At 45.7% G+C, this 25320-nt stretch overlaps 1 protein-coding gene across 1 annotated transcript in view; it reads left to right on the top strand.

The window, feature by feature from the left end:
• The window catches only part of LOC119466504 (uncharacterized), a 122425-nt gene that overhangs the window by 37468 nt on the left and 59637 nt on the right, over positions 1–25320 (top strand). The window contains 8 exon segments of the mRNA XM_049657416.1: positions 1911–1988; positions 1990–2126; positions 4415–4511; positions 5389–5518; positions 7075–7288; positions 9274–9328; positions 15561–15817; positions 21999–22128. Of these exon segments, the coding sequence (XP_049513373.1) occupies positions 1911–1988; positions 1990–2126; positions 4415–4511; positions 5389–5518; positions 7075–7288; positions 9274–9328; positions 15561–15817; positions 21999–22128 (1098 nt within the window).

The raw sequence follows: 25320 nt of genomic DNA on the forward strand, positions 1-25320 counted from the left end.
GACTAGGAAACTGCAGCAGCACACCATTAAAATTTTAATATGCTTTAATGCGAAGCCAGTAGCGCACCCAGGATCAGTAGCGCACCCAGGGGGGGGTTAAATTTTTGTGGGGGGAGGGAGCAAGCACTTTGCATAATATGAAATTTCCTTGCTTTAGCCAGAGGAATCCAACGACAAATAAAATGCCTCTAATACTTGCCTAATAATACAGAAAAGGGGTTGAACTGCATGGCAACCCCTTAAAGGCGAAAATTGCATCATTTTTCCGCCTAGAGCTGCTTCAGTGGAATTCAACACAAAGCCATCGAACACATGGTTGGTCCTCTTTGAACTTAAGAGTGAATGAATAAATACAAGACAATGACAGAGTATTTTTGTTAATCAGGAGGATTCAACCTAAAGCCACCTCCTGAGTTGTAATGACAATGTGAAGAGAGGTACACGTTGGACTGGTGGGGCTGGACGCGGGGGGGGGGGGGGGGTGACAGCACCCGAAACCCCCCCCCCCCACCGGTGCGCCACTGTGCGAAGCTTTCCTAGCAAACCCTAGCAGACTTTCCTGACCGTGGCTGCCTCTGTCTTGTTAAATAGGCGTGTGTGTCATGTCGCGTAGTGCATGCAGCTTCCATTAGGCCATGGAAGCAGGAGTGAAATGTGAAAAGTAAGGCTCAACCTTACCCCTGTCTTTCGTGTCGTACTTCTCTCGGCATGCATCTGTCCTCGGCATTCTTCTCTCAACAAACATCACCTTCCTCCTCGTGATATCACTGTGTCGACATCTCACAGTGTGCATTTCCATTAACTGCTGTTTGCATCTCGCCTTGGATTGGAGCAGTATAGTGCATAAACATGGCATCTCTTTAAGGATGACCAGTACAGTGCATAAACTTGATCATTGCGTGAGGTTGATTACATGTTGCACAGATGAGAATAAAGGCAATTGTATGCATCACGTTTAGTTTTATAGTATTTATGTAGCCACTCAAGAAAGCTTCGCTTCACAGAGATTCCAACATGTGCATTGTACTTACATAATCTTTCTAAGTATTACACTGTGCGCACAAAGCATAACACTAATGGTGAATTCCGATGGCGGAGTTGGCACAAATTTTCAGTTTTTTTTGAGCAAGTGTGTTCCAGTGATAGAGTGAGGGTGTGCTGCAAGTACACGCCGCAGTCCTGCTCCAGTACACGCCTCGTACATATCATGTTTCTACAGTGGCCATACATTGTGTCATTATATTGATTCAGGCACTAACGCATTACCGTCGACAGTCATCGTGAGATGGGTTCTGCCGCATTTTTTTCGTCATTGTAGAACGGCACATTCCCAGTGTGACGTATCCAGTTACCAAAGTTAGCGACAAAGACATTGGTTGATGAGGGGCACACACCTACCGGCACGTACCCAGTAAACAAAGTTTGCAGCGAAGAGGTTCATTGGCGACTATCACAGACCGAGTGGCATATACCCAGTGCTCGAAGTCGGCATCAATGAGTCGGCATCAATGTCATGATGATGAAATGTGGTTATGCACGCTTGTACACTCACCTTAAGGTTTAACTTTCTTTAAAGAAACGTTAAACCTTCTATCACGGAGGCACCCATATCAAGGAAGCTAAGCTAGCTGTCACCACGTTGCCTTCAAGGAAAACCCTAGAAGCTAACATCTGTCGCCATGGTCACTCCAATGTTAATACAAGATTACATTTTTTTTAATGTTGCCACACGCAGGTTTCTTGTATGGGTTTGCGTTGCTGTAAAAACAAGCATGCTCCATCTTCCAGCGGCAGCCGACTCAATAATATAGTGGGTGAAAAAGCTCGTTCGGTGGCATTGTTGGCTGCATTCTGCCTTGTGGCGTACATACGGCAGCCACGCCCCAACCCCCTCCTCTGTCCCGTTGCAGTGTCCTCAGCTGAAAAGGGTGGCCCACTTTGCGAGCCGGGGCTTCCTTTCGGAGCTGTTGGCCTACGTGCAAGTGCTGTTTCGGCACGAGGGCCTCAGAGATCCCCGTGCCTGACCGGGTCCACTTTGCCAACGTGGCTGCCCTCGGGTTTGTGCAGCAGGTGCTGAGCAAGCGCCACGCCACGGCCGACCGCGACGCCGTCCTCCAGGCGTTCAGGCACGACCTCTCTCCTTCATTTATTTAGTACTTTCTTACAAGATGAGCAGAAGACGAGGTGCTAGCCCAAGGAGGGTGGATATAAATAAACATTCAAACAAGCATGAACAAGCTGTGAATGGTACAAATTCGATAACATCATCGAATGGATGTGACCGAGGCTTCCGGTAATTAATGGCACGTGAAAAAAAATATATACTTAACCACCTCTGCACATGCAAAATATTGAGTCAGAGAGTGTGGCTATTGCTGTGAAATGTGCCTAGATGATGAAATGGTTCTAGATGTAGCAATTAGCAGCAAAGTATTTCCAGCATCTCTACCATCCTCTGAATTCTCTTAAGGTAGTCACTTTCACAACACGGTAGGCACTCAGCTGTTGCATGTCATGGCTGGTGTTCATACTCACACTTTGGGACATGTTGTCACGCTGCTGCAGCAAGGCAGAGTTTTGCTCGAATGCAGTAAAAAATGGTCTTGCCGTTGTCCTCAAAAAGCCTCAGAACTTACCAATCCTGATATCCCAATGTCGGAGGGCAATGACACCACGTATATCGATGGTGCCAGGTTTGAAATTGTCAAACACAAGGGAATTGCATGCACAGTCAGTTGCTCCTCACTTTGGTCAAGGGGCCCCACTTACCAAAGCAGTGCTGTTTCTAAAACATTGTGCACATTTTTCTAACAATGGTAAAAAAAAAAATGCTGTCTGGAATTCCAGAGTGATCATTGACTAAGATCGACAAGGTCAGGAGACATGTATCCATTTCTGGTTTGTAAGATGTTCAATGAACACATCTGCATCAGTCACAGCTGAAGTTTTGTTAAAGTAAACTGACAAAAATAATTTTAGGTATTAGTGCCATAAAATTGTACACAGCCTGAGGAGTAAGGCACTACAATGAACGTTTTCCTTTTGTCAATGGCACAGACATGAGAAAGATATGCGCATTTCCCTGACACACTTGTGCATGCATGTGTTGCGAGAGAAAAATGTGGGGACTGTGCCTAGGTACTGCGGACACAGACACGCTTTCGACTGTTTGTTCCTAGCCGAGCTGCACTTTGCAACCGCAGATAAATACTCTGGTATAAGCTCTCCCTCCGTTCGTCTTTCATGGCATAGCGGTCACAGTGCCGTACTCGTGAGGTCAGTTGTTCGAATGCGTGTTAAAAGTTTTTATTCCTTTTTTGTTTTTTTAAATCTGCATTATTATGTCATCTTCCCCTTTCACATCTGCAATAGTTTTTTTGCCTATGCTTCACCACCAGGCATGACGTGAAGGGTTCCTGCCAAGGAGAGTGAAGCGACCCGGCGCAAAGCATGGGATTTGGGGCTTAGGTAGATGCTGCTTTAATGGCCCCAGACCAAAGAATAATGACATGTTACAGCTAATTTGTTGTTTTGTATGCTTCCCTGTATCGGCCGCTGTGATCCCATTTCATCCCTTCTCCATTGCCATTGGCTAAGGACGAATGGAACAAAGTGCATACTCCTTCGTAGTACCTAGGTGCAGTCTCGAGATTTCTCTCTCTCACAAGCTCACGCATGCGCACAAGCGTTGGGCAAAGGTGGCTCAGCTCTCGCGTGTCTGCACCTTTCACAAAATGGAAATATGCCAGCTGCAACAGCAAGTATGGACAGAAACGGCTAAAGGTGCCAGGGCAAAAAAACTGCAGAAACTTCAGCTAAAGGGCATCCTTATCAGCATTCAAAATTTCACGTTAACATATACAGTAGTGCTTAAAATAGAACTCTAGAACAAAGGTGACCCATTTACCTACCATCCCCCCTTAATGCTTAGGCAATAGCAGAAAATTCAGATGTCTGTTTCCAAGAAATTGGTTTCTTGGGAGGTAGAACCTAGATTGTAGGTTCTACTTACAACCCCTACTTGGAACCTACTTGGAACCTAGATTGTAGGTTTAAAGATTGGGGGGGCGGTGTTAAAACTTAAGGCTTTAAAACTTCCAGTTTTGAAAAAATTGATGAGTTGCTTTTGCTACGTTTTATTCACAGCCTTCTTTAATTTAAACATTTTGAAAAAAGAAACATTGTTCTTTTTCATGCCAGTGTGAGGTTGTGCACGATATACATTGCCCTGCTCCACTAAAGCCACTGTTGTTAGTCAGCGCTTCTGTTGTCTCATTTCCTATTTGTCCTCGTCATGCTGCACTGTCTCGAACTTCAAAAGTCGTGCAATGCTATTTAGTCCAACATTGTAGCACTGCTGTGTTAATTGTTTGCCTTCTCCGGTTTGCTGTTCTCATCGTGCTCGCGCATGCAGGGAGTTCCTGCGGGAAAACCTGTACTACGATGCGTCGGTCGTGATGCGGATGCTGTCGGAGCAGCGCCTGTACGAGCTGCTCTACCACTGTGCGCAGGTACGCTGCTGCTGTCAGCGACTGGATATTGCCGGCTGTGCCTCAGGCGATGTAGTATGCACTAGAGGTTTCACTCTAGGTGGTGCAGGGGGTTTGCCTGTTGTTTTATTGCTTTCTCATGCACACTAAATGTACCTATACAGTCAACTTTGATTAATTTGACCCTGACGGGGCCGACAAAAGTGATCTAATTATCAGGCGTTTAAAATAAACTAGATGCAGAAGAAACATCCAAACACACTGCTGATTCAGTTGGAAGTATTCGCCCGATTCTAACGAGCCCCAGACTCAATGTGCGCCCGCTTTCTGTGTGTCCAAAGCAGAAAACTAATGTAAAAATGACAATAAAGCTCCTAAACAAAATAGAAGTTTAACGTGTACCCAATTTCATCGCAAAAAAAAAAAATGCCCAAGGGTCTATCATGTATCACATGATGACTGCTGGTTTCCTAAAGTCAGCTTAGCTACGCAATTATTTAGTCAGGTTTGCCTCACTACAGCCATGTTATGTGGTAAAGCATATGAACACTATTTATGGATCGATGCAGTAATACAAATGAAAATAAACGATTCAGGTGCGGCGACATGATGACTGCTGGTTTCCTAAAGTCAGCTTCGCTACGCAATTATTAGTCAGGTTTGCCTCCACTACAGCCAATGTGTAGTGGTAAAGCATATGAACACTATTTATGGATCGATGCAAGTAATACAAAGGAAAATAAACGATTCAGGTGCGGGCACAATTATTTTTGTCTTCTTGTATTTTTGCCATTCCACCTCTGACCCCAGTTAATCACTGCATGCCTTCATCGTCTTGTGAACCTTGTGTGGATGCCTCGATGTGGCTGATCTACCTGACACCCCTTTATGTGAACAGCTGCGTGGTCAGCGGCGTCTGATGGTGGAGCAGCTGGCGCACTTTGACCCTAGCCTGGCCCTGGACCCGGCCACGTGCGCTACTCTTGCCAGCCGAGGTTACGGACACCTCCTCCAGCAGAACACCCATGGTGAGCTGGGACACCATTGATTCACCCTCTCACAAAATGCCACCGCACGCTTACGGTTCATTCCCACTGGCATGGAAGGTAAAGGTGGCATGCTCCACCTCTGTCCGTCCACCTTGTGGGTTTCTGCATAATTAATGTCTTTCTGTCTTGTATTTTATTTCCAAACACAGGATGAGGGACTAGAAAATGAACTGACATGCATGTGGGGTAACTTTTGACCAACTTTTTTAGAAAAATGACACAAACACTATTGCGTGATTTATTGATGCAACCCATGTTCACACGACAAATGACGAGCACCCTTTCTCTCTCTTTCTGCATAACAGTTGAATTTACATAACAAGAAGAAACACCATGTGCACTTGATCAATCTTTTAAGAGCCGACTTGTAGTAGACGCACTATACTATCGTAATTTGTTACACAGTTAAACCTTGATATAACGAAGTCAATAAAATCAGTAATTTGCTTCGTTGTATTAAAATTTGACCTCTTATGCGAGCAAGTACAGTCGCCGATGGAGTTATCTTACTCGGAAGGGGCTGCAACATTTTGAGAATTATCGGGCTATTGGAAAAAGCAAATTTGAATGAGAAAAAAAGTAATTTTGTTGAACTTGAGAGTCGGCGACAAAAGGTACACTTTTATGCCGTGTCGACGATAACTTCACGTCGGTAGCTTGTATCAAAACCAGCCATGCTTGTGCATACACTCTGCCCCCACGGCTGGTATTGCAACCCGTAGTAGGATGATGCCATCATGAAAAGCGCCGCCAGCGATGAGTGAATGCTTCATCTGCCTCTCACTTGAATGCATCTTCGAAACTTGAGCATATACAACCTCCAGTACTAATAAGGCCAGATTACGTCCAAAACAGGGCGCGCGGGCTGTGTATATGCGCTCAGCCATGCTGAGCCATGCGTAGCTACAGCCCCACTAGAAAAAGTGAAAAGGAGACACGTGCAAACCTGCTCCCCACTCTGCTTCGTCAGCGCTAATGAAACCACCATCCTTCTCTGCTTACCCTCGCACGCTTTCACTCGCGCCCAAAGCATACAGTGCATGGGGCGCGATAGGATCTTATCACACTTGGACTTTATGCTGAACATGATGCTGCTCCGCTTTGGTGGTCGCCCTTAGTCGCGTGGCGCGCAATGCGATTTGAGAGGTGCTTTCGCAAGCAGCTGCTCATAATTCGACCACTTCATTATATTGAAATCATTTATAAACACACTTCATTATATTGAAGTTCTTAATACACGGTGTTATTTATTTATTTGACAATACTGCCAGATGCCTTTTGGCAGCCAAAGCAGGCGTGGTACATAAAAAAAAAAAAAAACAGAACACTTTACAAGCAAAGATAATGTCGAAATAAAATTCAAGCACAGCAAGATCATACACAGTGCAAGATGGACAATTAGTTGCAAAAAGTTAAATACTTTGTTATAACGAGAATTTTGTTATATTGAAGTTCGTTATATTGTGGTTTAACTGTGTTGATGTTTGACTGTACCAACAAGCTCAGCTTACAGCTCTTCCGTGCCAATCCCACAGAATACTTCCCGGTGTGCGTGACGGACCCTGACCTGCTGTTGCCCCTGTCGTGCGACCTGTCGCTACTGGGCACACATTTGCGGCTGTTGGCTGACTTGTTGCCGCGACTGGACCCCGACCTGGTGCAGCGGGTGGCCAGGATGTATGATGCATCAAGGCCAGGTCCGGCTCTGGCCCTGCGACGAGTCCTGCTCGCTTCTTCAAGGCAGGGCCGGTGGGTGGTCACTGTTGAAACTATGCTTTCTCCTGAAGGGGGAGACTTGGTTAATTACGGATGGTGGACAAGCACTGCAAAAAAAAAAAAAAAAAAACATTCTGGGGTTTGATGGGTTGAAAAAAAAAAAAGCAGCCGCCACCGGAGTAGGGCGCATCCCCCCGTTCTCCCCCCTCCCCCCCCCCCCCCCCGCGTGCCTTGCGCGTGACAAAATAAGAGTGTTTCCGCCCTGCCTTTCTCCCTCGCACACACGGGTTGAGCTGCGATCGTTTTGCAAGTTTTCACTCGCACATACAGCGTACGGCGTGTGCCGACGATGTTACCGTGTTTTGATTTTATACGGAACCTCACAGCAACGTCCACAACCACGGCGATGGCAGAAATGCACTTGGAGTGTCCATATAATTGCTATCCCAATAAATGGCACAGCATTGTGTCAAACACTTGGAACTCGTTTCGGAAGAGATAAACAGACGTATCGCTAATGTAGTTCGTGCCTCTTTTCTTAATGTGGCAATTAATAAGTCTTAACAAGCAATTCTCATGCCAAAGTGTCACTACTTCCCAGTATTTTTATCTCACAAAGCTTTGGCTCATGCCAACTCACCCCGCAACCTATTCTACTCAACCTGCCTGTCTTTACACCTCATTCGATTGTCACTGTGCATGTCTGCTTGTAATGCCATTGCCACATAAAAATAACCATCAGTCACGTCAGGAGCCCTCATCATAACATTGCTTGACAACAAAAATTTAGTATGAGCAGCTAGGCACAATTGGATCAGAATGTCTTTTTACTCTGTGTCGTGGCATCAAACACTATCGTGCTGTTAACCATGAGTGTGTCTACAGCCTTGTTTTGACTCTGCATAGAAAGCTGCCAATGCACTGATTGAAACTGGTGTCCTGTTTTGTCGCTTCAAGGCCAACTGCAATAAAATTGCACTTTGGTCAAATTGGTTGTAAAGGAAGTAGTTACTATTAAAGCAATCCTGACAAAGTGGCGTGGCTGGTAGCTCTGTAATTTTTTTATCAGCCCCTCCCGTGCCACACTATTACCCTGAATTCTGACCAAGAATGGCTAAATTATTTTTAAGGACTCTAGTTGCCAACATGTTTTAGTTCCTCAGAAAGAATGAATTCGCTTCTGCTCACGCTGTCCCATGAATTGCGCAGCCCTGTACCAAAAGCATGACTAAGCACCGAGACAAAACTGGGCTCATCCATGGCACTGCTAGAAAAGACAAAGTACCGTTGATGAGCTCAGCTTGTCCTTGGCTATTTTTACCAGAAATGCTTGGTCGAACCCAGCTTGTCTAAGGGACAGAAGGGGTTAATAGCCAGGTGACATGGGCATCTGGTGGTTAGCAGATATGATGCAAACCCAGCATGTGGCCTCTGCAATGTTCAGTCTACCGCGAGTGTCGCCTGTTTTAGAGGTAACGCTGAGACCACCGCATTGTTTCTCAACATTCTGGGTTCAGCATCAATTCTGGTGAATGGTAATGGCGATGTCTTTTTTTTTTTTTTCAGTTTTGGTATTAGAAATGTCTATTATCGTGAGCTTATCATGATGCATCCACTCGCATTTGATATGTATATTCATGTTAACTGCGCAGCAACATGGCGACTACGAAAAGAACAGACGACGCAAGCGACACAGACATTTGCGCTTGTGTCGTCTGTTTTTTTCTTAGTCCCCATGTTGTTGCGCACTTAATATGAAGCAGTACCAACTCGCCTAGCTGTCAGTACTTCTGTCATATATAAAATTTTGCAAGGAGGTTGTTCTATGTAAACACTGTCTGAAACTAGACTTTTCATGCAATCAAGAATTTCATTATAGTTTGCCTTTAGGTGGCTTGGAACTGTCACATGCTTTCAATTCCGGCATTGACTGACAGGCTTTGATCATTGTCCTAGCTTGTTCTTTTCTACGGAAGCAATTAATGTTTCACTTCTCTGATGCTTTGTCTTGGCTGCAGCTACCCCGGTTCCTCTTCATCTCTTTCAACGGACTCGCTGGATTTGACACAATCGGTGAGACCTGCCTCAGTGCCATTTCTGCATGCTGCCTTCATATAGCAGGATAGCGCTGTGTTTAACAATAAAAAAAAAAAGATAAGATTGCTCTTTGAAATGTCAGTGCTTGTAATACACAGCAATTTGCTTGTGTTTTTAACTTTTGTGTAAGTCATAGCTTACATAACTTACCTTGCCTTAAGCGTGCTTACTCTAGTTTTACCTGTTTCGGTATTGTCCCGTGTGTACAGTGGCGTCGCCAGAAATTTATTTGGGAGGGGGGCGGTGGGGGGGGAAGGGTGTTCTCCGCTGGCAACTACCACTCCCCCCCCTTCTTCACTCCCCGGACAAGAATGCTTTAACATCGAGGATGCAGGTTTTTGCGTTTCCGAAACAACAATTTGCTCAACTTCTGACAAAAGTTTTTCATTGTTAAGGCATGCAGCCACTTCGCATAAAATTATGCCATGTTTGGAAATGATGATAACAAAAAAATATAAAATTTCGTTTACGAATTGATGCACTTATATAATGAATGAGAAGAAAGGGAACCAAGGGGCCCAATTTTTATTAATCATATCATAAGAAGCCAACAAACATAGACACCAAGGACAACATAGGGGAAATTATTTGTACTTACTAATTAAAGTAAAGAAATGATAAATAAATGTAAATGAAAATGGATGAAAAAACAACTTGCCGCAGGTGGAGAACGATCCCACGTCTTTGCATTACACGTGCGATGCTCTTAGCAATTAGCTACCGCGGTGCCGTTCTCTGATCCACTTTCTGGGGTATTTATGTTTTACTGCTAGAACTAATCCTGGGAGTGTTAACCAGGGCAACCTCTCACTTACCTTGGCAGCAGATGTTCTACATCTGCCGCCGAGGTTTGTCTGTGTCGTCCTTGGTGTATGTGGAATATCCGCCGCCAAGCTAGGTCATCGACATATATTATGTATGTCAATGAGCTAGCATGTACATGACTTGGAAAAACAAACAGCGCTAAAAACGGGGCCAGACAAAAACAAGACAGCGCACTTTGTGTGTGTCTTCTTGTTTGCAGGCCAGACTTGTTGCAGGCCAGAACTTCTAGTGAGTGGTACGGCTACGTACGGAAGAGGGCTCATACTATTTTGCAAGTTGCCTATCACTCAATCGTGCTTTCGGCATTGTGGGCATGCTATATTATTCTAGATTTAAAAATAACGAAGCTTTGCACTAGAACTTTGATAGTATCATATGATGCAAGTTTCACTTTCGGTGACCTTCTGTTTGACTTGTTTGAAAAGATGTTTGGAAGTAACTTTCGATCATGGCATTGTAGTCATCACGCGGCACATATTGTTATTTGATCACACTCGGGAATTGATGAGTCAGACTGTCCAAAACAGGGCGGCTTCCTGTTTAGAAGCCCTTGTGAAAATTACGGCATCCGTAGCTCGCAGTAAAATTTGGACCAGTAGCTCCGAGAGATTTGGAAGTGTCGTGTCTCCTTACACCCGTCTGTTTGGAAAATTCCCGAGACGTTTAGTTTGGGTGGGCTCTGCGCAGCAAGCAGCACGTGTTACGATTGAGTAAGTGAGCCTCAGCTAGGCGACTGGCCACGGCTGTCTGGTGTTGAGCGATCGGGCAGTGACGAGGCACTCTCCCTATGCCATAATTATCCGCCGACTTCGTTCTTGGCGCCTTTTATGCGTCTTTTATGCCTTGCTTTAACATTCCAGCTTTCCCTTTCATTCGACCATGTCACTCTTTCGGAGCCCAACTCTTTAAACTTTCTGTTTCATGGGGAAGGGGGGTTCGACCCCCCAAATCGCCTCCTTGGCTACGCCAATGTGTGTGTAGATACATTGATTCTCGTTTTTTCTATAATGTGTTCTGTAGGCACCTATTGGTAATTTTGTCTGTTTAATTAGTTGTTATCTACCACGAGAAAACAGCCTTTGTGACTCCAGATGGTCTCTATGAATTTCGAGTGCTTCCTTTTGGCTTGTCTTCAGCCCCGGCTACTTTCCAGCGAATGATGGACACTGTCCTTACTGGACTGAAGTGGCAGGCCTGTCTTGTGTACCTGGATGATGTGGTCATCTCTGAAACATTCGAGCAGCATCTTCACCGCCTACGGAGTGTGCGAGAAGCCATCCGATCGGCAGACCTCACACTTAAGCCCGAAAAGTGCGATTTAAGTTATGAAGAGCTCAAGTTCCTCGGGCATGTATCAAGCACCAAAAGGGTCCGACCCGATCCAGACAAGCTTGCCGCTGTGGCCGCGTTTCCAGCTCCTGCCGATAAGAAGGCCGTCCGGCGCTTCCTGGGTATGTGCACCTACTATCGCCGGTTTATTAAAGGTTTTTCGAAGATACCGGAGCACAAGGGACGATACGCCATTTGTGTGGCATAATAAGCAACAGGCGGCTTTTGCTGAATTACGACAGCGCCTTCAGTCAGCACCCGTTCTTGCACATTTTGACGATGATGCTGATACTGAGGTGCATACCGATGCCAGTAGCATTGGCCTTGGCGCAGTGCTCGTCCAGCTTCAAGATGGAGTGGAAAGAGTTATAGCGTATGCCAGCCGCTCCCTGTCCCGTGCCGAGGCGAATTATTCGACTACGGAGAAAGAGTGCCTCGCGGTCGTGTGGGCGACCATCGCCCCTATCTCTATGGTCGTCTCTTCAAAGTAGTGACGGACCACCATGCCCTCTATTGGTTGGCAAGCATGCATGACGACTTCAGGACGACTGGCACGGTGGAACTTGCGGCTACAGGTATTTGACATCACCATCGTTTACAGTGGAATCTCGATGATACGAATCTCACGGGGTCACGAAAAATATTCGTATTAGCCGAAATTCGTATCATCGAAACGCAATTAAAACTAGCCAAATTAAGGGGGGACGCGCGGATCAGATCGCGAAAATCGCGAGAAAAATCGATTTTTGAAAACCATTCGTTTCGCAATCTGCTATGCTTAATCGACGCTGTATCAAGATGTTTCGGCTGAAAACGCACTAAAAGTGCCCTAAAATGATTAATTCATCAGTGCGCAGGGTGAGAAAACAGCTATAAATCGCACAAATTCACCGCAGTTCATGGAGACATATCTCGTATTTCCCGCCACCGAGCGCCACCATCTTGGTATCGTTTGAAAGCTCAAAGTTTCGCAGTTCCGCTTCACAGTTCGTCCGTAGTCGCCATCTTGTAACAAACGCACAAACACAAAATAAGCGCGGGTCTGCGATAGGTAGTCACACGGGCCCTCCGATGAAAGCGGGTCTTCGATTGGCTGCCGTGCTGAAAGGCGTCTCTCCATTGGTTGCTGCTGTGACAGGGGCAAGATGGCAACCGCAGTTGTCTGCTTCGTAAACCACGCCGGAGTCTTCACTTGACACGCAGAATTCGGATTACTGAGAGCTCCCATGTTAGTGATGGATCGTCGCTCGTTGGAGAAGAAATTTTGGACGAAGCACACCTTCCGAATACGGAAGCGCAAGCCTCCTACGGCAAGAAAAATACGGCGATTAGCGGGAGAAGCGGAGGAGCACCCGACTGAACGTGCCGCACTACCTTGCACCGTGGATTACATGCCGCGCTATCTTGCACCATGCGACTCCGGCAGCGAACAGACAATCGCCCTGTGCCATCGGCACCGATAACGGAGTCGACGGAAGACGCGCCAACGGAGGCTCCCGCGCCTCGGCATACAGCCGCGCGAATGAGCCGAGATCGTATCTCGGTAGACATAGCTCGCTGCAACTAGGCAAAATGGCGCAAACACAAAGAACGCGGCCCGAAGCACAGCAGCCGCTCCGTCCGGCGGAAAAGGAGGAAAAGCACAAAAGCAACAAAAGCACCACCGCTTCAAACTCTTCGTGCCCAGTCGCAGCCTCCGCGCTGTCCGGCGCCGCGTCCGCGCCTCCGCTACAAAAGAGAAAGGGAGAAAGTGCGCGACTGCGAGCTGTTCTCTTTTGCGGCCGTCGGTGGGGCGGCGTTTATTCGTATCAACCGGCGCGAGTCGAAAATCGATTCGTAACAACCATTCTCTAGCACGTTGCAAAGTAATGGGGCTCGGCTGGGTCCACAGAAAAATTCGTATCATCCGGAAATTCGTATTAGCCGTGATCGTATCATCGAGATTCCACTGCATAAGTCTGACCGTAAGCATAAAGACGCTGACACGCTGTCCTGCACACCAATTGATCCTGCCACTCAGGAAACAGAAGATGATGATGGTTTCCTGGGCGCCATTAGTTCGTCGGACTTGAGCAGACGGCAGCGTGACGACGCTGAGATTCGACCGATCATCTATCATTTAGAGGGCCGCGACACTCCCATACCATGCCATCTGTCTGCGAGGCAACGTGCTGTATAAGAAGAATGCTCGTTCGACCAGCCGTGCTTACCTCTTAGTGGTTCCAAGGGACATTCGCGACGACGTTCTCTTTGCTTGCCATGACGAACCAACATCTGGTCATTTAGGCTTTTCACGAACACTCGCTAGAGTAAGCGAAATGTACTATTGGCCCGGGCTTTCGATAAGCGTCAAACAGTACGTTAAAGGCTGTCGTGAATGCCAGCATCGCAAGACACCATCCGTTAAACCGGCTGGCTTACTTCAGCCAATTGAAGCTCCTCACATGCCTTTCGACCAAGTCGGCATGGACATTCTCAGACCGTTTCCTCTGTCTGCCGACGGCAACAAATGGATGATCGTCGCGACTGATTATTTAACATGCTATGCTGAAACGCAGGCGATCCCACGAGCCACGGCCTCAGAGATAGCACAATTATTCATGCGCTTATGGACGAAGTTTTTCAATTAAGCAACACAAGGCATCGCAAGATGACCGCGTATCATTTACAGACCAACGGACTTCCCGAGCAACTGAATAAGACAGTCACAGACATGCTTGCAATGTACATCGACGTCCAACATAAAACATGGGATCGGAGCTTGCCTTACGTGACCTTCGCGTATAACACCGCCGTGCAAGAGATGACACACTTCATGCCCTTTTGGCTTCTCTACGGCTGCTAAGTCCAGACGATGCTGGACGCTATGCTGCCGTGTCAAGAAGCTGACCTATTGACAACTGACGCTCAGGAATTTGCAGAGCATGCCGAGGAAGCTCAGCAGTGACATAAACTACGAAGTTGTTCCGCACACAACATCGCAGACACGAAGTAGGACACAAAGACAACCGAGCTCAGACATAGTTCATGTTGTGCGCATGAAGCCGTACATTGTGCGTCCGTAACTTTCTTTCTTTTCGTTCTTTTTTTCTCTCATGCCCTTCTTTGTTTATGCTTTTCATTTATCTTCGTGAGCTTGCTTCAGCGTTCATTGACTGTGCCGGCATGACGTTAATGTTTTTGTTTTGGTATACTTTCGCCTTGCCGGCCTTCTCCTTCTTTTTTCTTCTGACGCCTATTTTTTTTAGCATTGAGGCGATGCTTTTGTTCGAAAGGGGGGATATTGCCACCTGTAGGTAGTGGGTCGAGGGCAAAAGTGGGTCGAGCCCAAGAGAATAAAGAAGACCGCGCGCTCCTTCCCTGCTCGAGCCAGCCCCGATGGTCGTGTTTTCCAAGAGCCAGCTGCTCTACGGTTTATTAAACCTTCAAGACTACTTCCCGAGGCTCGTAACAATATCTTTGTATGCTTATATGCATGTAACAATTTTTATGCAAGAATCTGTTGCAATTTCTGTATCCTGTGAGGCTATGGCCTAGTAGGGAGGCGAAACGCCTCGTTCGTCGTGCCTTCAGAGCAATACACTGTGTTGTCGAAACAAAAATGTATGAAAAGAGAATATGGACTCTGTAACTGTCTCAGTTGACAACCCAGTTGTTCAGCTCTCTGCAAATTCTTGACAATTACGAGGAATACTTGAATGGTAGTACAGGAATGGTACTGTAGAAACTTATTTTTCAAGCAAATTCTAATCTTAGCCTTGTTAAAACAAATGGCTGAACCTGGCAGTTAACATTACACAATAGGTCTACATTGCAAGTATAAAAAGCTCCGTTGAATTTATGGACTTCTGGTTGGCACTTCGGAAACTGGCGATGTGTGAAACTAACTGCAGAAGGGGTACTGGTATCGAGTATCACAGTAGTACGGGAGCGTAGTACAACTCACTCGCACAGTTGTTTTATAGCAACTCTGTTGGTGTAGGCCAATGCTTGTCCTGTACCTTCTGCGAGCTGCTTGATGCCTATTGGCTGTTGACACATCCCACGCTTGCAGGACGATGACACAGTGAATGAGGAAGACATTGTCAAATTCATGATCTTCGTGCTCCTGATGTTGAACCGGCGTCGGTCCAAGAACCGTGGCTACGACGAGCAGCTGCTGAAAACTGGCTTCTTCACGCCCTCGGCACCATCGAGCTTGAAGCGCACCTCTGCTCAGGACCCTGAACGCTACGTGGCCTCTGGCCAGTCCCATTGCGGCCTGGTGGTTCGTGGCAAGGCCTACACCTGGGGTCGAGCTCAGTTCGGCAGGTGCGTGTGCTTTGTGAACAGTCTTTGAAACAGCGACTTCGTTGGCATTGTTAAAGGAGTACTGACACAACATTTCTGACTTGTCATTCTTTTTTGCATACAGTGGAGGTCCGAGCCTTGTAAACCTCTAGAAGAAATACTAACAAGTGCCAGAGCACCCTAACTAATTTAATACGTCTTTTTTTTTATATCATACAGAATTTTTTTTTATTCGCATGTGGTAGATAACATAATTGTTGTCGTTGAGTCTTCTTACCCCCTTCTTTGTTCTTTTTTCTTATTTTTAGTGCAGCATGAACGCTTGTCAAGCATGAGGTTTCGTGCAGCATGATGGCTGTTAGCTCGTATGAGCAGTCAAAACTCTATCGTTCTCTTCGCTGAAGTGGTCGATGCATGCGTTGGAACGTGTATTTATGTATGGTCACCCAGCCATAAACCGATAGTTGCAGTACAGCGTTTGTGTTTGTTCACTGTGTTACGTCCTTGTGTCTAAGTGCGCTGCCATATTTCATCATGATTAGCCAACTAGCCCACCAGTATGTCTTAAGTTGTTATATCAGTAGTTCATTATATATGAACTCGCCCTTAAGAACGCTAAAAAATTAACGGCACTGAATCTGGTGTCTGCAGTTACGATTCGGCAGCACTTTGGTACAAGAACCACATTTTCAATGTCATCTTTGTTCCTGGTGTGTACCCGCACTTAGCTGCTAATTTTCGTTATAAACGTCCATCTAAAAAACAAAAGGCGTTGTCGTATAACTCTTTCAAAACGGCACCCAGTTCCGATCTCCCATCATTTCGAAACTGCGAGTGCAGTCAGCATACTTTTATTTGAGAGCTTGTGATGTATTTTACTACCAGCGAGACATGACAGTATTCTGCAGATGAGAGTGAAGTCATTTAGTTTTCTGGAAGCATAAACTTCAGAAACTACTGCAGCGTGCCACCATGCTGCGAAGGTCTTGGACCTCGTGGTCTTGGCCTTATGACTGTGCGTCGGCCACACAAGAGCCATAAAGTTACATTATCTACGTTGCTTCGGGCGAAAAAAAAAATGCAGTGTTGGGAAGATAGAACGTTGTTGCGAATCGTTATCAGCACTTGGCAATACTTGGACGAAGTGTTGACGAACTGGGGTCTGAAAATGGCGTAGTAACAGCCGACCCTTTGCAATATTGCGTCACGGCGGCGCATGGTGCAGCCACTGTTTTCGCCAGCTCGGGCCGCGTGAATATCGGCAGTATTGACAGAAACGCTTGAGCAGCCATTGTTCCCATGGTGGAAGGACATAGATGGTCGTTCCAACTCGTTTAAATTGGCGTAATGCACGTGGTGACGTACGGACAATTCCGTAAAAACGAGAGTGCCGCCTTCGTGGCATCCGATATCGCACTGGTGCATGTGCCAGTGCACGCCCCGCACCATACTCTTTATGCTGTGCGTCTCCACCTTGAAAGCGGGTGACCTTCTTCCATGTCTTCTCCACAGCTTCCAAAATCTGCGTGCGGTGGGCGCTTGCTCACCTCGAAGGTCGTATCATGGTTGCAGTTTGACTGGAGCAGGGTGCGTGCTGCCGTGCACCCAGTATGTTCGCGCTTCTGTGCTTTGGTACTTCGCGTGCACCCTCTTTTTACCATGACCGGGTTCGGAGCATTCGTTGTAAGAGTACGGCAATTTAAAGAACATTCATTATTTCTGGAAGCAGTTTCAATAGGCAGTGTCGGAAAATCGTAAGTGCACCGAAATGTGGTCGTTATGACCGATAGATTGTTACATCTGGGATCGTTATAAGTGGGGTCGACTGTAAGTGTTTCCAGTCTTTTATAACGCTTGATGTCATCCTTTTAAGTGCAATAATTGTGTGGTGGAGATTCTACATCTTCTAAAATATCTGCCCGCACTCCTTTGAGCAAGATACATGTGGTTCGATGCAGTGTTCAATGTGACGTGTGGAAAACGTGGGCTCTCGGAACCTCCTGCAACCTGTTGGGATCTTGTTGGGTTTGGCTGTTGGCACCATAAGTCATACGTCAGAATGTATGTGTAATTGTACTACATGCCTCTTGCTTGTAGGCTTCAAACTTGTTGCTTGCGCGTGCTGAGTGTAAAACAGTTAGACAGAAGACATGGACCAGTATAATGCAAAGATTTCTCTTGCTCAATTCTATTATCTTATCGTCCACCTCTCATGACTGACCAATCATGGTGATAAAGTAGGTAGACTGCTGCTTGGGCGAATGATAAGGCACAAAAAGGAAATGGATTGGAATAGGATTTTCATATTAACTCTGCCATGGTTCCCAGATAAGTAGATGAGAATCTCTTGTTTGTGTACATAGTTCTCTGTGCTCTCTCTCTTTCACGCTACTGTTTTGTCTGCACCCTGTTGGAAGCTAGAGGGCTGCGCTATCCGTTTTATACATAGTTTTAAAATTACATCAGTTGTAAACAAGATGGCTGGCCCTGTTGACAGCCTGCCAGCATCTAGCTTAACACCAGTATAGATACACTTGTGGCCGTCAGACACTCGCTCTCATGTGGCACTACAAATTTTGTTTTTGATCAGTAGATTAACATCATACACTTCTTAGTTAACTGTACAATAATCAGAAGAGAATTGGAGGTCTGAATGGTTAAACTGACGCTGTACTCCACTGAATAACCAAAAGAAAGCTTTAATGAACGACGGGAACATTGTGGGACTAAGGCTATGAAAAGAAGCAACAACATGCTGCCCTGACTGCAATGCTGAACCATATCGCCCAACTGGCTGTGTTGACTAGCAAGTAAAGTTTGTTGCGATGTGGCTGTTATATCTTCCTCTTTTTTTCTCTCCACTGATTTATCGTTTTACTTTAGTTAATTGTTTTGTTTTTCTGCCCCTTTGAGATGCACATTGCCTTTGTTACTTTGAGCTGTGATTGTGTGACACTTTGCTTCATATCTATACTACATTTTTCAGTCGACAAACTTCAGTGGTTTGTAGCCCCCTTCTTTTCATTGCCTTGGTCTCATAGCTCTGCCGACACATTGCACTCCGAAAAGCCTGCATCAGGTGTTGGACTCTATCATTGTGGTGAGCAGAACAAGTGAAGAGACGTCAGTGAGTGAAGTCAGCAGAGGCCCAGCTTTTCCTGTCCAAGACATCGATGTGCTGTTGGCATTTCAACACGTTTTCAAATGACACAGACACATACTGTACATTGGACACACATAGCGAGGCTTGCTGTGTGTTTGTAGTGCTCTGTGTTGTCCCGTGTACCTTCTTTGTCCATGTCGTTGTGCACGTGCTGCAATTTGAAGGGGACCTACCAACAAGCCTACTTAGTCACAACGCATTCGTCATGAGTACGAGCTCTGCACATCTTAGTCCTCTGTTCATCTCATATATGATGATCATTGGTGATTTCACCAATCATATCACTTTTTTTTTTCACCAAAAGTATATGACTGTTCATAATACGGTAAAATTTCGTTAATTCAACTCCAGTTAATTCGATGTTCTGGTCAATTCTAACCTGACCGAAAGTATCGGGCAGCACGATCACATTCTGTGGGCCAAAACCACCGTTATTTCAACCCGTAAAATGGCTCTCACTGCATAATTTGAACTTGACTGTTCAACGTGCCCATGACTGATCCCAATAGTTACTCCACTGGCTGCAGCGTCGGCCTTGCCAGCCCTTGGAGACGTTACCTCCAGCTGAAAATGCTTACTTTCGGCTTGCCTTCAGCAAATTTCGAAGTAACGATGAATGATTACCACATTAAGCCAATTCAAATGCGCTTTTTTTTTTCAGTTAGTTAAGAAAATGACTGCACATTACAGTTGGATATGAAACCAAAACCGTGTCAGCACCATTTAGCAACAGGCTACTGTCAGTGCCAGCATCATCACCTTCATCACCACAAGATGGCAGCAGAACAAGTTTTTATGTAGGATGGCAATGGCGATGAGCCACTTTCAGGCTTTCATTATGATAGTTCATTTATGAGATTAGTTATTTTAGGTGCTAAGCTAGTGCAACAGTGTCGGGTCACATGTTTCTGGTCGCGGACTAGCATACACAAGCAGGCCGAACTTGTGAAGTGGTTAGTCTAGGTGTGGACCGCCATTCCCTCTGTGATTGAAGCAGAGTGGTTCCGTAAATGTAGAATATCAATGCAATGGCCTGCAAGGTGGGCCACATGTTGTAGTCCGTAGACAGCGGTATTAATCAGTCTCACGTTGATAAATTTATGTTCTGTGATGGTAAACTCTGTGCACAGTCAATCTTATTTCCGTTTCTGAGAATTGGAGCTCAGTACATTTTTTTTGTGTTATGAAATTAGGTGTGTGTTAGATTAGTGTAAACATACATCTTTTTCTGCTATGAAACAATAATAAACAGGTGACATCAGTTTTGGGGATGCACTTGAATCTGGTGAATTCTGCCAAATAATGCAGGGGTGTTTTAACACTTGTTTTGCCTCTTCTTTAATTTCGACCCATTGGACAATTCAGTTGACTCTATCGGCCATATCAAAGTCTAATTAACAAAAGTTGACAATAATGAATATGAATTACATTTTTTTGTTTCAAAGTAATAGTTTGTAGAATTTTATGTGCTCTTCCTTTGAATATTTGATCATTAGGTTACTGCTAGCATACTACTTTAGCCTGCTAGCCAACAAAGGTCTGCGTGAATGGTCTGCCATCTTTTTCAAGTGCTTGTTATGAGCAAACCACAAAATTTCCCCTTCAGGCGCCGTGTACACAAACGTGGACACCAACTACGAATTCGTGTAATTCCAAACACAGATTGAAAAATGTGATTTGAAAAGCGCGGGCGAATGCGCCTTTCCTTTCTCTATTTGACAAGTGGCACCATCGCCCTGAAGACATGAAATATTGATCACAAAGCACGGGAAAATGACCGCTTCGAGCTTCTACGGTGCGAACCGTAAGTAGCTCTTCGGTTTTATTTGTTTTCATGGTATTAACCTTATTAAAAACACCCAAAAGCCATTTATTTGTAAAAATCAATGTTTCGTGATTGTCAAATACTATCTTTTCTTGGAGTGCCAAGTGTAAGAGTGCTGCAGACAACTACCGAAGCTTAGTGTCCACATTCGTGGACAGGGCGCCTCAAAGCCACCTTTCCGAGCGAGCTGCCTTATATAGCACATAACGCCCCTTGGCTATAATAATCAAAACCTCTTAATTTTTTCAAGCATTTTTAAGCATGCGGTATAGAGAAGGAAGGTTTATGACCAAACTGTCAATGAACTTTTAGTGGAAATTCAACATGGCGATGTATCCGATGCAGATCTCTCGGATGATGAATGCACGTAGCAAGGTTTGGTGCATACGGCGGCCCGTGAGGGTGATTTCTCATTTTCTGTTTTGCGCTGAGCAACAGCTGGTTAGAGTACTTCAGGAATGCAAGCACTGAGAAGCTCCTACGGAGAAACACCATGGACATGATGGCATTTCAAGCAGACATTGCGAAAATCCTGATCACTTGCAACAGAAATGCTCCAAGAAAGCACGGCAGGCCAAGCAAGACAGCTCTAAGCCCGTTGTCAAGAAGGCCACACCACAGTAACTTCCAACCGCTGCCATCAGGTATGACAGGTACGGTCACTGGCCGGAGCACGTGCGCACACCAAATGCACAGCGTTGCCGCCGTGAGGGATGCACAGCGAAGAGCTGAATTCGGTGCCGAAAATGCCACATGCCACGTGGACAGCACGGAAAACTATGAAAAAATAACATTTATGTTTCCATCTTATAATGACTCTTTTTTGAAGCATGGAGAGCCCAAAATGATGATAAGATAATTTTTTTCATTGCCAGATTTAATTCGCGCCTGAAGGGGATATGTGGACTTTCATCTTTTTGCTCATTGCAAGGTACTCAATTAAACGGACTTATGAATAACGGTGGATATGTTCAAGGAAATTAGCTTTCTTCTTGTGCCACTTCCCCTGTCCATGTTTCTCTCTTACCAATTCTTTTTTTTTTACCTTCAGAAGCTGAAAAATTTTAAGTAGTTAATTCATCCTTCAAGCACCATGTAGCGTTTTTTCAAATATTTGTACTTGATTCAGTTCGAAACTGTACGAACACTCCTGCTTGTCCCCATTGCCAGGCTCGCTTTGTAAAACTTGTGGACATTTGATGCCGTGTGTGCAGATTGGGCCACCGGGAGAGCCACAAGGAAATCCTGGGTGTCACGTGTGTCGAGGGGCTTGACAACCTGCGGGTCAAGGTGTCGCAGGTGGCCTGCGGCACTCACCACACCCTCTTCAACACCGACGCAGGCGTGAGTGCTGCTTGTCCTAACGTGATTGGTGCCTTGAGTGCCAGCGCTTTCCAAATTCCCACCATTTGAACGCAAACATTTGATCGTCTCTTGTACGCATAATTTATGAAATCAAGGGTTTGACGGAAGCCCGTCTGGTCGGGAAAATTAATGTCGGGAAATATCGAGCGCCGACCAATCGTTTAAAACCAAAAAATGCATACGTTTAGCTTAGGGGGACTCTATTACAGTGTAGACCGCTTATAACGTAAGTTGCCGGAGTCGTGAATATCTGCACTATAAGCGGTACCGCACTAGAACCAAAACAACGATTTTCAAGTCCTGCATGTATGCAAAACATGTAGACAAAGCAGCCGCGCGTATCCGAGAATCGAAGTGTGCGACTGGGAGTTTTGCATTCGTTTAAATTTACGAACGTTGAAAGGTTAATGTCCAAGTACCCACGATCTTCACATGAAGCAGACAAAGTAATAATTAAAAAACAGGTCTCAGTTTCACCCAAAAGGTGAAGCATCAATTGCGATAGCAAATTATTAGAGAGCTATAAGGAGTATTGATAGTAGTTTTATCGGCTGCATAAACTCGACACATTCACTTACTAACTGAATTAACAAGCGTGGTGTCAACGCGCACATGCAAACATGAATAGACTCGATGACCGCAGACAACCACTGTGAAAACGTGGGCATGGGGGAAAAGCGGCTGCCGCAGCGAGCAAAGGTTAGTGCGGTCTATCGCTTCAACAGAAACTGAGCGGCGTAAGCACAGTGCATACAAAGGTCAGAGCTGTGTATGGTGCGCGCGACAACACCGACAGCCGGCACAGGCGCGAACGCATTTGTTGGCAGAGTAGAAGCTGCCCCTCCTCCCTCCCTCCCGTGCTGCCTTCCCGCTTTGCTCCTTTCGCGTGGGAGATTGTGTCGCCAGTTACCCTTGCGCCCGGTTGCAAGATACGCATTTGGTGCCGCAGCACAGCGTCGCCCCCCCCCCCCCTCCTTCCCTCCCATACACCCACGACCTTTCACGCGATTGAAGTCGCGTTTGCTCTCAGTGAAGGCGTGTGTCCCCCTGTGAGCTTTCACTCGCACATACGGCGCGTGGCGACGATTTTATCGCCCTTGGACTCATGCTCCACGTCTTATGCTCCTCCTCCGGATCGCCCTCGTTGATCTCCTCTCCCATCGGTGGGTGCACCTCGTTGAGAAGCGTGCTCGCTACCGCCCTTGTCGGCGAGATTTTCCCCGCGCAAGCCGCATTACCGGTATTTGTCTCGCGTGGCTGCACTGTAAGCGGTATGCGTATACATGGAGTGCTATGGGAAAATTAACGGGAGTCTGAAAAGACCGTACCATATCCGGTCCTGCACTATAAGTGGTTACGTTATAACTGGTCTATACTGTACTAATGTTGTGTGTGTACTTGCAATACCAGCGATGATATAATTATTATTACTATTGCTGCTGTTGTTGTTGACACGGAACATTTTATACGTGTAATTTGTTGTGTTACGTGTGCCATGCAATTTGCATGCCTACTGCCTCAGACCTGTGATCCTGCTGCATCGATTATCAATCAAGCGATCGACGTTTTTTTATGTCACAAAGTACATGAAGTAGTGAGAAATAAAATCCACCGTTTAGGCAGCTTGATAAGTTGTCATGCCTGTAACATGAGCAGCAGTTGCAAAGAGTAACAGAAAACAAATACAAGGCAGTGAACATAGTGGCACGATGAGCTCATTGTTTGATAAGCTGCATCTCACTGGCAACCACAAGCAAGTTAAAGTCTCCTGTGTTTTTACTCTGACCGCTTTTGCACGTACGAATGTTTTGTGATCTTTGAAGTTTTTATGCAGTAATCAACAAAAGACTTTTGAGTATTTGTTTGCCTGGTACGTTCAGATATTTACTTGCCAACACGTAGTAAAGACAATTCACATCTTTGCAGCAGCTTGCTTCTCTGATGGCACGGTGTGCTCATGGTAGTGTTTTTTATTCTTCCTGTTCTTTTTTTTTCGACAAGGCAGGTCAATAAACAAATAAAACATTGTTATCTTGCTGTGAAACTCTAGCAAAGATAAAGCAGTGGTATGCCTAAGATCTGGTTTAGAATTGGTTGAATAAAAGGGCAGGTGGCTGTGTACTTGTAAGTTGACTTCTGTTTCCAGATGGTGACTTCAGAGGGCGATAAGCATTACATTTGGGGAAATGCTGCTTTTCAACTTCTTTGTTGAATGTCTTGTTCATCAATGTGACAGTAGCATGGGTAGACGAATGGCCAGTGATATCGGTGCAATTGCTGTAACAAAGAAATCCAACAGACACTGGAGCCAGGGGAAAGCATAGCAGCCATTAAATGTGTTTTTAAAATTTACATATAAAGATAACTGTAAAAAGGAAAACTAAACTAGACGAAAATAATGTCGAAAGGTAACAATAACAATATATTATGAAGAATGTTGCACGTCTGCCCCAATTGCTGTGAGGGGTTCTGGTTGACGCACCAGTGCTATGTCTAGTACACATACAGAATGCCCAAGAAAGTGGATCAAGGAACAGCCACCGCCGTAACTCCATTGGTAGAGCATTGCCTGTGTCATGGGGACGTTGTGGGTTTCTTTCCCACTGACAGCGAGCTGTCTTTAATTTACCTTCTTGTTATTTTTTCTACATTTCAATTTAATAAAAAACACAGCTTAATTCCCCTATGCTTTTCGTGGCTTCATTTTCTGTTGGCTTCCTTTGATTGTTACTACAGTATAGACCACTTATAACATAACCGTTTATAGTGCAGAACTGGCTACAACGCAGCCTTTTCCGACTCCCATTTACCCTCCCATAGAACTCCATGTATACGCATACCGCTTGCAGTGTAGCCGCGTGAGACAAAATACCGGTTGTAATGCGACTTCCGCGGAAAAATCACGCCAAGGGTGGCAGGGAGCGCGCTTCTCAACAAGCGCGTGCTCCCGGCCGGCGTATGCATTATTCAATACAATAAAACTCTCGTTAATTCAGACTTGTTTGGCTGCACATCGGTTAATTCGGACTACTTTCGAAGCTCGGTGAGCAAGGAGCGCCGCAAATATGCGACACAAAAGAGCAAGAACGGTGCCAGCGTCCAACCGAAACGAAGCGGCGGAGTCCGCATTGCCACAGCCATCAGTTGAAATCGTACGTGAATCACAGCAAC

This window comes from Dermacentor silvarum, chromosome 10 (genome assembly GCF_013339745.2).
Source record: "Dermacentor silvarum isolate Dsil-2018 chromosome 10, BIME_Dsil_1.4, whole genome shotgun sequence".
Taxonomy (NCBI): domain Eukaryota; kingdom Metazoa; phylum Arthropoda; class Arachnida; order Ixodida; family Ixodidae; genus Dermacentor; species Dermacentor silvarum.